We start from the raw sequence: 12,134 nt of genomic DNA, 5'->3' as shown, positions 1-12,134 counted from the left end.
AATGAAAGTAATTTCATCTGGGATTATTAAAGTATTTCTGATTCAGATTCCTCGTTGATGGGACAGGTGTTGTAAATGAAAAGGTGCCCACCAATGTGTGCATTGATGACTGAAAGACATTTTCTGCCTCCATTTATCTGTTTACTACAGTTGGTTGAATTCATGTTAAGGTGTATTTAAAGACATTTAAATTAGTGGAAAAAATTGCACGGAAAGAAAAAAGTCTAATCAACCAAAACTTTTGCGACCCCCATGCAGTACCTCTGTGTCCTAATTTCATAAAATGTTTCTTTGAGGCTTTCACTAGACATGTAAGTCATGATTGGGTTCAGGGATGCATTAGGACAACAAGGTTTAGACCCAAATACAACAATACAGCATGCAATATGGTTCAAAAATATCTAAAAACTAAAAAGCTGAGGTGCAGATATAGCTTGGAGATAAAGCAAATGCCCTGCTCTTAAATTAGAGTCAACTAAAGCCCAAGAGCTCCAGCTAAGGTCATCAATAAACCAGAGCTCAGGCATAAATCCACCATAATTCCACACATGATCACTCGCAGCTGGTCACTGGATCATGGCTAAAATCTGCATAGTCCCACTGAGAACTAGAGGCGAGCTTAGTGATTCAGTACAAAAATATATATCCCTATATGTACCAAAATAAATGAACAGAAACAGAAAAAAAATCACAATGGCAAACATGGTTGATGTGTAATAATTTAAGTAAACAGAGGTGTCAAAAGTATTAACGTTATTTACTCAAGTAGAAGTAGAAATTCTATTTTTTTTTTTTTACTTTTGTAAGTATCAACTTAAGTTTTTCTACTCCGGTGAAAGCGTAAAAGTACAATTTTTAAAACTTCTTAAAGTATAAGAGTAAAAATAAAGCAGGAAAAATGCAAAGGACAAATGATTTAAACCTTATACTGGTTACTGTGCAACCTATTAGAGGAACATTTTTCAACAATTCTGGATGATAATTTCCTTATAGTTAATTTGCTTAGTTTTATAACTAAGGGCAACAGTGTCAAATTAAACTATGGAGCTTGAAAAAACTATTTATTTTGATATGTGGCGACCAACAAGTTGGTGCAGTACCGTGTCCAACCACAAAGACAATAATTGTCTGAATAAAACAAATTATTTTGATGGGTTTTATTTATTTTAAATACTAACAGGCCATAATGATAAAGAGCTCAAATGAAACAAAACTAATAAGTCTGTTTTTAAAATGTAATTATATTTAGAAATATAACTGCATTTTATTTATCTCACATTGGGAAAATTTACCTCTGTATTCAACCCATCCCCTTGGGGAGCAGTGGGCTACCATTGTGCGAGCAATTAGGGATAAGGAGAAGAAAGTACAGATAATTGCAAAAAAAATGTAAGGAGTAGAAGTAAAACGTCGTCTAAAAAATATTTACTAAATTCACTTCATAAACAATATTATGAAGTGAGCAGAGATGAACCCCCAGATTCCTATAGGGGGAACTTCAGGAAGTGCCGTGTCTTCTCCTATTACATGTCCTGTCTTATACTCCTCTGGCTGACAGGCAGATATCTACCAGCTAATGAAGACATATTTACACCTCTGCTCAGTGGTGTGTGGAGGCTTATCAGCAAGATTAACACGATTTCTGAGCTTGCAATGAGAAAGGAGCAAAAGGAAACAATTTAATGTATCTGCAGTTAAATCATATTTTGTGTTGAACCGACACGATTTTATATTTTCTGTTCTTAACTGAACCGCAAAATAAAAAAAAATAATAAAAAAATTAAACACATTACTGTTGTTGAAATAGACCTTATATTTTGTTTCATAGGAACATAATGAGATATTGTATCTAAAGCTACCGATTTGTAAATTAAAAATAAAAGAAACCCCAAAATAATATTTTGTATATAATATAAAATACCTGTTCATTGAAAAATTGACAAACAGTATGTTGAGCTGCTAATTCTCCATGAGCCCGGACCCAAAATAAATCATGTGTGTGTTTACAGTAGGGGACAAACTGCTCCTCACACCACCCTTTAATGTTTTGATTTAATTAGATACATGTGATGACAATATACATTTGTCATGGCATGTATAAGTGTTTTAGTCACGTTAATTTAAATTAAATCATGTTTATATAAAGAGTAGACATCAGATGTTTGAGGTTGGAGTGATTTCCGCCTGCTCTTTAGCAGACAGCATGGAATCTCTAACTTCCATTTAGCTCACTGACGCCAACTCTCAGCGTAGGTCCGGAGAAGTTATCACAATGGAAATAATCTCAGCTCTCAGCAGCTGTTGACCCTCCTTTTATCTCTTAACCTTTGAAGGGGCTGCAGTTATGGCTCATAGTGGCTATGAATATATGTGTTATGTAGCTCAAACAGTGAATGATAATATGGTGAATAAGTTGAAACACAAGAGGCCATGCTTTCCAATTTTAAGATATCTGAGACCAACACCAGAGCTATGGTTGATCCTACATGCTGGCAAAATTTTATCCTGACTGTTCTCCACACTCTGTGAGGTTCTTGGGAGGAATCTCACACTGTTATCTTTGTCTGCAAAAAGCCACACTCCCATGTCAACAGGCCAGTTACTGAGGAGCCAGCTTTTTCAGGCTCCTGCTCTGACATTAGAGCTCATCATGCTGCTCCAGCCCTCCGCTGCTTGGAATATTTACTGCCATTGAATGAATCCAAGGCATGTCCACCTGTGGCAGACCTTTGTCTGTGCTGCCTCGTTTCTGCCTTTGGTTAATCTCACAGAATAGTGTTCTTTATTTAGACCAGCTCCCCCTCTATGTGATGACTGCTGTTGTTACCATGAAGTCCGCTCTGCAATAACCAAACACAATTGGTGACTCATGCCACAGTGAGGCTCCACTTAAGCCCTGAAAGTAATGGAGACCCATAGAGGAGATACTTCACTGAAGTACAATGTCCATCCTCCTTTGTGTTTGGAAAACAATACCACTAATTTACATGTATGGCATTATTTGTTCTGAGAGAAAAACCTAACAACAGTTAAAGAACTGTTTTCAACTGCTTTACAAGATGCATAAACAGCATATACAGTATGCTATGTACTGATGTTTATTTTCTAAAATAAAGACTGTTAAACCATAATCTTTATAGGATCAGAATCATTTAACCCTTAAAAGCCAAGTGTATCATATTTTATACTTGTGTTTTGAGACCCGTTATCAGTGTGAGCATTATCAATGTGATATTTTTGTTCTTGAGAACCCTGACTTACAGCATCAGACACATATAGTGAACAGAAAATGTGTGAAATGCAGTATACAGAAAGGCTTAATGTATCAAAATTGATGCAAACAAATGCTCTAATTTAACTTATTCAAAAGGTATGTTTTATCTTATTTGTTAGAAAGTTAATTGACAACTCTAATAAGAAACAGTCCAGACTTTAAAGGGTTAAAGTTATTTGGCAGTGACACAAGTTTCACTTTAAGAAAGCTATTGTAGATCAGCTTTGAATTTTTTTCTCTTTAAATTATTCTTAATTATTCAATTTCCTGATCTGTTAAGAGAGTTCTAATGGGAGTTGCAGCTGAAATTTTTTGTTTTAGATATATTTGAACTGCAGTCCTGTATTATCCTCATGTGCAATAACTCTTATATCAGCCTGTTTTCTAGGGCTGAGTGTATTGAAATTCAAAAAACATCTGACACTAAAAATGAGACCATCTCACAATGCAGTAAAAGAATAAAGAACCTTATTTTTTTCCCATGTTTTAGTTAAAAAAAAAAATCTGTACTGTTTTATCAATTTATTTTCTCTGTACAGCACTTTGGTCAGCTGCAGTTGTTTTAAAGTGCTTAACAAATAAAATTGGATTCGATTCAATAAAATTATTGTAGAAAATAAAAAAACAATTTTTAAAAAAGGAGAAAAAACTTGTAGGGTGAATCATGCTGTTATTTGTGGTCCTCTGGTTGCATTTGAATACTTAAGAGTAATCACTGCACTGCATGGAGGGCCTAATATGGCTTTATGGGGGGAACCCCATCTCTGATAAGACCCTGATCCCCTGATTTCTATATTGCTCTCCACCTCTCATTAACCCCCTCCCTTCCTAAACCCTCGAACCAAACACTGACACAATAACATTCCTGGTCCTAAAGCTCTTCTCCATATTAGGCAAAGGGGTTTTATTTATAAGGAGAAGTCACAGAGGAGCCCCCAACATGTCACCATTCTGTCTCAAGGTAAGGCATGAAGACAAAACCTTATTCTTAACCTTGATACCAAACCCTACTGGTGTTATCTCTTTCCATTTGTTTTATTTTATTTCTATTTTTCTCAGGGCCTTTTTCACATCAGTCCTCCAAGAAGTTGATAAGGTAAGAACATCTAAAAACTTAAAACAGAAAAATATGGCAGTGAATCAGTAATACCAACACATTCAAATAGGTGAACTGCATTAAGAGAAAAATGCTTTTTAGCTGACCAGGTGAAAGATGGGTGACGCTGCCATGAAAGAATTTGGGGCAGCAGCTCCATACCTGAGGAAGTCAGACAGGGAGCGTCTGGAGGCCCAGACCCGTCCGTTTGACATGAAGAAGCAGTGTTTTGTTCCCGACCCTGACGAGGAGTACGTAAAAGCTTCAGTTATAAGTCGTGAGGGTGACAAAGTCACTGCTCAGACAGAAAAGGGGAAGGTGAGTGAACAAAGGCAAGGCTGCTAAATGAAGGTAAAAACAGCCTGTTAACAGTAAACCGTTTGTTTTCAGACGGTCACCGTGAAGGAGTGTGATATTCACCCCCAGAACCCACCTAAGTTTGATAAAATTGAAGACATGGCGATGTTCACCTTCCTCCATGAGCCAGCTGTGCTGTTTAACCTCAAAGAGCGTTACGCAGCATGGATGATCTATGTGAGTTAAAAGTAAAATAAATATTACATTTCCACCCCTATTTATAACAAAGTTATTCAGATCTAATTTTTTTTATGGTTTAATTTCATGATTCCCTCAGACCTACTCTGGGCTGTTCTGTGTGACTGTCAACCCCTACAAGTGGCTGCCAGTCTACAACCAGGAGGTGGTCGTTGCCTACAGAGGAAAGAAGAGGAGCGAAGCTCCTCCTCACATCTTCTCCATCTCTGATAATGCCTATCAGTACATGCTAACGGGTAACTCCCAATGCATTCTTAATCCAGTGAGGTGGAAAAAAAAGACAAAATCCTTATGTTATCCTTTTCAATTTTTTTTTCCAGACAGAGAAAATCAGTCCATTCTCATCACGTATGTTGTCTTTTTCTTTGCTGCTCTCTAAATGTTGTGAGATATTTTTTTTTTTACCTATCTTTGTTTTTTCATTCGCTTGATAGTTAGTAGATGCTTGAACTTACAGAACTTGAACTTATCACCCAAATAACAGCAAAACTTAATGTTTACCAGTATTTTAATGTCTAGAACAAGACCAAGTACCTCATAATTGTGAAGAGGAAGGAAAAAATGTTACATGGCTGTTTATGTTTTTCAAGAAATATAAATCTGAAGTGTGCGGTGATTTAGCAATGTCCTGTATTTACCACTACAGATTACCTTAAAGAACAGATCCCCACAGCATGGTGCTGCTGTGTGACTGTGGGGATGGTCTTTTCCATGTGCTATTATTCTACTATGCACAGCATTTTGCATGTATGATAAAATGAAAAATACTCTAGTTCCAGCTGACTAAATTCATGTATTTTATTTGTTTGTGGTGTCTTCTGCATGGCTTGTAGAGAACTGCAAACAACCCCTCTTATATCAATCTGTTTTCTTAACTGCAGATATTTTGGAGTGCATGACTAACAGGCAACCTGTTGACTGGTTTTCTTTCCTGAGCTGTGAATCTCTGCAGCTGCTTCTGTATAATTCCCTCCTCAAAATGCCTGAGAGTTTAGGGTAACAGCCCTTCCTCTTGAGGCTTATTCCCATTCAATACTAAGTTTTTTGATGAAGAACTGAACAGAGCTCTAGATGTTCAAGTGTGGGATTGTTGTATGCCCCAAGCTTTAAATGTTTCTATATCTACATCCCCAGTCTTTCTAGCAAGTGCCCCTCCCTCATGATGCTTTTGTTAATGAATGTTATTTCTCACAAGTCTGAGTTTTCACAGGAGAGCTACAAATATACTAAAATTAGTAGGACTTTTTTTTTTTTTTTTTACTGTAGGTAGTTGTGTGCCTTGGATTTTTTAAATCATAGTATGAGATTAAAGGGCGCCCAATGCATATGTACAATCCACCTTCATCATTTGTAACCAAGTATCGTTTCCCTCTTTACATTTATGGTTTGTGTTGGTCTACAAATAAAAATCTCAAACATTTAGAATTATATTTTTGAAACATAATAAGTTGTAATTATTGGGGTAAAAAATAGTTTGACAAGATTACATCCTTTATTTCGTTTGTCTACAGTGGAGAATCTGGTGCTGGGAAAACTGTCAACACCAAGAGAGTCATTCAGTACTTTGCCAGCATTGCAGCTGGAGGTGGGAAAAAAGAAGCCAGCTCTGAGAAAAAGGTTCCATTTTTCATTTTGCAAGAGATCAACCCTCCTCCGTTGACTGTGTTAACAACCATTTTGCCTTTGTCACACTTCTTTAAGAGCAAGTTTCTTTGCATTTTGTTAGGGTACTCTGGAGGATCAAATCATCCAGTGCAACCCGGCGTTAGAAGCATTTGGGAACGCAAAGACCATCAGGAATGATAACTCTTCCAGATTTGTACGTTTCTTTCTGCAATTTACTGATTCCTGCTACATATATCACAATCTAAGTTTTCTTCACATCTTTTGTTTTAGGGAAAATTTATCCGTATTCATTTTGCTGCCAGTGGAAAGCTGGCCTCAGCTGATATTGAGACATGTAAGTGGCATCCTCTTTCTATACCTCTGTTTTTATATCCAAAATGACTTTCATTCTACCTACATGATGCAAATCTCTTTACAGATCTGCTGGAAAAGTCTAGAGTTACCTTTCAGCTCAAAGCTGAGAGAGATTATCACATCTTCTATCAGATACTGTCTCAGAGGAAACCTGAGCTGCTTGGTAAATAAAAATAATGGCATAAAAACATTAGTGAAAATTGAATATTTCACCATTGCATTAAAACCATTTATAGAAAATCTACCTGATCTGCTTTACAGAAATGTTGCTCATTACCAGCAACCCGTATGACTACGCCTTCATCTCCCAAGGAGAGACAACAGTGGCCTCCATAAATGATGCCGAAGAGCTGATAGCTACTGATGTGAGTAGGGATTATTTTACAGAGTACAAGTGATCTGTACATTTAATGCATAAAGTTGTTTTATTTATAAATTTACCCGCATAAAAAAACTAGAAAATTTAAACATTTAGTTGGTGTGACACTTGCATAACTATCTATAACAGACATGTTAGAAATCATCTCTTAGTGGTCACTGATTAAGAGAAAAAATATATTAGATATGGTTTAAAGTGAAATCACAGTGGTGATGAACTACATCTGGATGTTAGCGGCTCATAGGGCATTGGTCCTACAATTCACTTAACTTCAGTCTTGTTCTGCTGGAGATTTCTTCCTGTTAAAAGGGAGTTTTTCTTCTCCACTGTCGCTACAAGCATGCTTAGTGTGAGGGATTGCCTTCAAGTCAATGAATCGATGCAATCAACTGGTTTTCCTTAGATAGAAAACTTTGAATCAATTTAACTGTGCGATCTGGTTGAATTGTAAAGTACCTTGAGATGTCAGGTGTTGTGAATTGGCGCTATATATATAAACTGAATAAAAATTGAATTGAAATTAATTAAATATTTTCACCACTTGATGTTTTTATTTTTACATCCATATTATCTTATTTTCATGCAGGAGGCCTTTGATGTGTTGGGCTTTACCCAAGAGGAAAAAAATGGTATTTACAAACTGACCGGTGCCATCATGCACTTTGGTAACATGAAGTATAAGAACAAGCAGCGTGAAGAGCAGGCAGAGGCCGATGGCACTGAAGGTGAGAAAGGAGCTCTATGACTGGGAAAACCTGACAAGTTTTACAAATTAGATTTGTGTTTAGAAAAAACTGCATTCATTTATTTTCAGATGCTGACAAAGCAGCTTATCTGATGGGCCTGAACTCTGCTGACCTCATCAAAGGTCTCTGTCATCCAAGAGTCAAAGTAGGAAATGAGTGGGTCACTAAAGGGCAAAATGTTCAACAGGTAGGGATAAAAAAAAAAAAAAATCCTTCTATTGCTTAGATTGACAACCCTTATGTTTAATACAAATCATATCTATAATAACCAGGGCACATATCATAATATTTTAAACTCATATTTCTTTTTCAGGTGTACTATGCTATTGGGGCTTTGGCTAAGTCTGTGTATGAGAAAATGTTTCTGTGGATGGTGGTGAGGATAAACCATTCCCTGGACACCAGGCAGCCTCGACAGTACTTCATAGGAGTGCTGGATATTGCTGGATTTGAGATCTTTGATGTGAGAATTATCTGTGTGATTTCATATAATTTTACTCTGTGTACAACTACTTGTTTTTAATATTGTATCAGGTAGGATGTAAACATTAAAATACACTGCTGTCAATTTCTAGTTCAACACCTTCGAGCAGCTGTGCATCAACTTCACCAATGAAAAACTGCAACAGTTTTTCAACCACCACATGTTTGTGTTGGAGCAGGAAGAGTACAAGAAAGAGGGGATTGAATGGACTTTTATTGACTTTGGTATGGATCTACAGGCCTGTATTGACCTGATTGAAAAGGTGAGAAACCAGATTATTAAATAAATTGATAAATTCAATAATCTGATTTTAACATTTCATGTTTTAATTTTAGCCCATGGGTATCATGTCCATCCTTGAAGAGGAGTGCATGTTTCCCAAAGCCTGTGATGCTACGTTTAAAGCTAAGCTTTATGACAATCATCTGGGGAAATCCAACAACTTCCAGAAACCCAGGATTGTTAAAGGAAAACCAGAGGCCCATTTTNTTTATTGACTTTGGTATGGATCTACAGGCCTGTATTGACCTGATTGAAAAGGTGAGAAACCAGATTATTAAATAAATTGATAAATTCAATAATCCTAATTTAACCTCTCATGTTTTAATTTTAGCCCATGGGTATCATGTCCATCCTTGAAGAGGAGTGCATGTTTCCCAAAGCCTCTGATGCTACGTTTAAAGCTAAGCTTTATGACAATCATCTGGGGAAATCCAACAACTTCCAGAAACCCAGGATTGTTAAAGGAAAACCAGAGGCCCATTTTGCCCTGGTTCATTATGCTGGGACTGTTGACTATAATATCAACAACTGGTTGGTGAAGAACAAGGACCCTCTGAATGAGACTGTAGTTGGGCTGTACCAGAAGTCTACACTCAAACTGTTGGCGATGCTGTTTGCAAATTATGCAGGCTCTGATTCAAGTAAAAGTTGTTTCTACTCTATCAGTGCTAATATCATATTACACTTAAGACTGGTGAAGTAACTGAATGTATGTGTTTATTATTTCAATGTAAATACTTTTATATTACCAAATAGCTGATAGTGGAAAGGGTGGCAAGGGTGGAGGAAGCAAGAAGAAGGGATCCTCCTTTCAAACTGTATCTGCCCTTCACAGGGTAAGTAATGTCAAATATATGAGAATGTAAACAGATTACCGTCAGAAACCGATATATTGTTGCATTCACACAAACTCATAAAAATTGGATTTGTGTTGCACAGGAAAACCTGAATAAATTGATGACCAACCTGAGGTCTACCCACCCTCACTTCGTGCGCTGCATCATCCCCAATGAGACCAAGACTCCTGGGGCCATGGAGAACCCTCTGGTGATGCACCAGCTGCGCTGTAACGGTGTGCTGGAAGGCATCAGGATCTGCAGGAAAGGCTTCCCCAACAGGATCCTCTATGGAGACTTCAAGCAGAGGTATCACTTTAGTATGTCCAAAAATTAAAACGCAATGCTTTAATGTGTGACTAAGATATGGGATTTTTTCAGGTATCGAATCTTGAATCCTGCTGCCATCCCTGAGGGACAGTTCATTGACAGCCGAAAGGGAGCTGAAAAACTTCTTGGATCTCTTGATATTGACCATAACCAGTACAAGTTTGGGCACACTAAGGTAATTGAATACAACACAATGAACATTGTGAATTTCAGCACGAAAAATGATTTGTACTTATGTGACTAATATACAGCTGAATTACAAGATAACTCTTCAGCCCAATTTTTAATTGTCTTTGATTCTTTTAACTTATATTTTGAAACTGTCATGACTAAAAAAGTCCTCAAATTTTATAGCCCTTAGTTAGTAAGTACTTACATCTGGTCCCATGTCTATTACAGGTGTTCTTTAAAGCTGGTCTTCTTGGTCAGCTGGAGGAGATGAGGGACGACCGTTTGTCCCTCATAATCACTGGAATCCAAGCCAGATCCAGAGGTTTACTTGCAAGGTTGGAATTCCAGAAGATTGTTGAAAGGAGGTATGAAGACATTTTAACTAACACAAGAGCTGTACAGCTGAAAGAAAATTATGTAAAAACATTAACAACTGTTGATCTATGACAGGGATGCACTACATGTGATCCAGTGGAACATCCGAGCCTTCATGGGGGTCAAGAATTGGCCCTGGATGAAGTTGTACTTCAAGATCAAACCTCTCCTGAAATCTGCTGAAGCAGAAAAGGAGATGGCCAACATGAAGGAGGAGTTCCTGAAGCTGAAGGAGGCTTATGCAAAATCTGAAGCNAAACCTCTCCTGAAATCTGCTGAAGCAGAAAAGGAGATGGCCAACATGAAGGAGGAGTTCCTGAAGCTGAAGGAGGCTTATGCAAAATCTGAAGCACGCAGGAAAGAGCTGGAGGAGAAAACTGTCTCTCTTCTCCAAGAGAAAAATGACCTGCAGCTCCAAGTCCAGGCTGTAAGTCTCACAACTTCAACAATAAGACAAACAGCTTTTACGTTATATATCGTTGCTCCAACAATGTTCTCAATACAATGACCATTTAGGAGCAAGATAATCTTGCTGATGCAGAGGAGAGATGTGAGGGACTGATCAAACATAAAATTCAAATGGAAGCAAAAGCCAAAGAGCTTTCTGAGAGACTGGAGGACGAAGAGGAAATCAATGCAGAACTGACTGCAAAGAAGAGGAAGCTGGAGGATGAGTGCTCTGAGTTAAAGAAGGATATTGATGACTTGGAGCTAACTTTGGCCAAAGTGGAGAAAGAGAAGCATGCAACTGAAAACAAGGTTTGCATTTTGAATTCTATATATCAGAAGATAAACTAGTATTTTTTGGGCAATAACACATTTATTTGGTTTATTAACCAGGTTAAAAACCTGGTTGAAGAGATGGCTGCTTTGGATGAAATCATCGCCAAGCTGACCAAGGAAAAGAAAGCTTTACAGGAAGCTCATCAACAAACTCTGGATGACCTGCAGAGTGAAGAAGACAAAGTCAACACTCTGACCAAGGCCAAGGCGAAGCTGGAGCAGCAAGTTGATGATGTAAGACTGAAAATATAACTTATATTATGAAAATAATCTGTACTCAAAGTAAATATTTTTATCTTAGTCTAAGAAGGATCTTTGTTTGATTGTTTATTGATAAAATTCAGCTTGAAGGTTCCCTGGAGCAAGAAAAGAAGATCAGGCTGGACCTTGAGAGAGTAAAAAGGAAGCTGGAGGGAGACTTAAAGTTGACCCATGAAAGTCTGATGGATGTTGAGAATGACAAGCAACAACTTGAAGAGCATCTCAAGAAGTACGTGATAACTAAAAAACACATTTTATTGCAGGATGGCACATATTCCTAAATATAGATTTCTAACTTCACTTTTCACAACAGGAAAGACTTTGAACTAAATCAGCTAAATAACAAAATCGAGGATGAGCAAGCCATTGCAATTCAGCTTCAGAAGAAACTAAAGGAGCTTCAGGTAATCAATAATCCATAAAACTTCGAAACATTGATGAAATCCTGAATAAAATGTAAGAAATGGGTATTGTTTTTAAACAGGCCCGCATAGAAGAGCTGGAGGAAGAGCTTGAAGCAGAACGAGCTGCTCGAGCCAAGGTGGAGAAGCAGAGAGCAGACTTGGCCAGAGAGTTGGAGGA

The 12,134-nt window shown here is 37.5% G+C and overlaps 1 protein-coding gene across 1 annotated transcript in view; it reads left to right on the top strand.

Annotated features, from left to right (window-relative positions):
- Positions 1-4,134: 4,134 nt before the first annotated feature.
- Positions 4,135-12,134, top strand: part of LOC107088601 (myosin-7-like) — a 14,476-nt gene continuing 6,476 nt past the window's right edge. The window contains exons 1-27 of the mRNA XM_015380883.1: positions 4,135-4,235; positions 4,334-4,370; positions 4,473-4,688; positions 4,761-4,904; positions 5,005-5,161; positions 5,246-5,273; positions 6,437-6,542; positions 6,652-6,744; positions 6,822-6,885; positions 6,970-7,068; positions 7,167-7,270; positions 7,871-8,009; positions 8,099-8,217; positions 8,344-8,493; positions 8,606-8,776; positions 9,128-9,437; positions 9,553-9,632; positions 9,736-9,941; positions 10,014-10,137; positions 10,362-10,498; positions 10,584-10,743; positions 10,840-10,935; positions 11,025-11,267; positions 11,349-11,525; positions 11,636-11,781; positions 11,866-11,956; positions 12,037-12,133. Coding sequence (XP_015236369.1) covers positions 4,488-4,688; positions 4,761-4,904; positions 5,005-5,161; positions 5,246-5,273; positions 6,437-6,542; positions 6,652-6,744; positions 6,822-6,885; positions 6,970-7,068; positions 7,167-7,270; positions 7,871-8,009; positions 8,099-8,217; positions 8,344-8,493; positions 8,606-8,776; positions 9,128-9,437; positions 9,553-9,632; positions 9,736-9,941; positions 10,014-10,137; positions 10,362-10,498; positions 10,584-10,743; positions 10,840-10,935; positions 11,025-11,267; positions 11,349-11,525; positions 11,636-11,781; positions 11,866-11,956; positions 12,037-12,133 — 3,442 coding nt within the window. The 5' untranslated portion in view covers positions 4,135-4,235; positions 4,334-4,370; positions 4,473-4,487. The remainder of the gene's footprint in view (positions 4,236-4,333; positions 4,371-4,472; positions 4,689-4,760; positions 4,905-5,004; positions 5,162-5,245; positions 5,274-6,436; positions 6,543-6,651; positions 6,745-6,821; positions 6,886-6,969; positions 7,069-7,166; positions 7,271-7,870; positions 8,010-8,098; positions 8,218-8,343; positions 8,494-8,605; positions 8,777-9,127; positions 9,438-9,552; positions 9,633-9,735; positions 9,942-10,013; positions 10,138-10,361; positions 10,499-10,583; positions 10,744-10,839; positions 10,936-11,024; positions 11,268-11,348; positions 11,526-11,635; positions 11,782-11,865; positions 11,957-12,036; position 12,134) is intronic.

The sequence above is a fragment of the Cyprinodon variegatus genome, unplaced genomic scaffold (assembly GCF_000732505.1).
Source record: "Cyprinodon variegatus isolate N-32 unplaced genomic scaffold, C_variegatus-1.0 Scaffold224, whole genome shotgun sequence".
NCBI lineage: Eukaryota > Metazoa > Chordata > Actinopteri > Cyprinodontiformes > Cyprinodontidae > Cyprinodon > Cyprinodon variegatus.
This window is presented reverse-complemented; position numbering and strand designations above follow the sequence as displayed.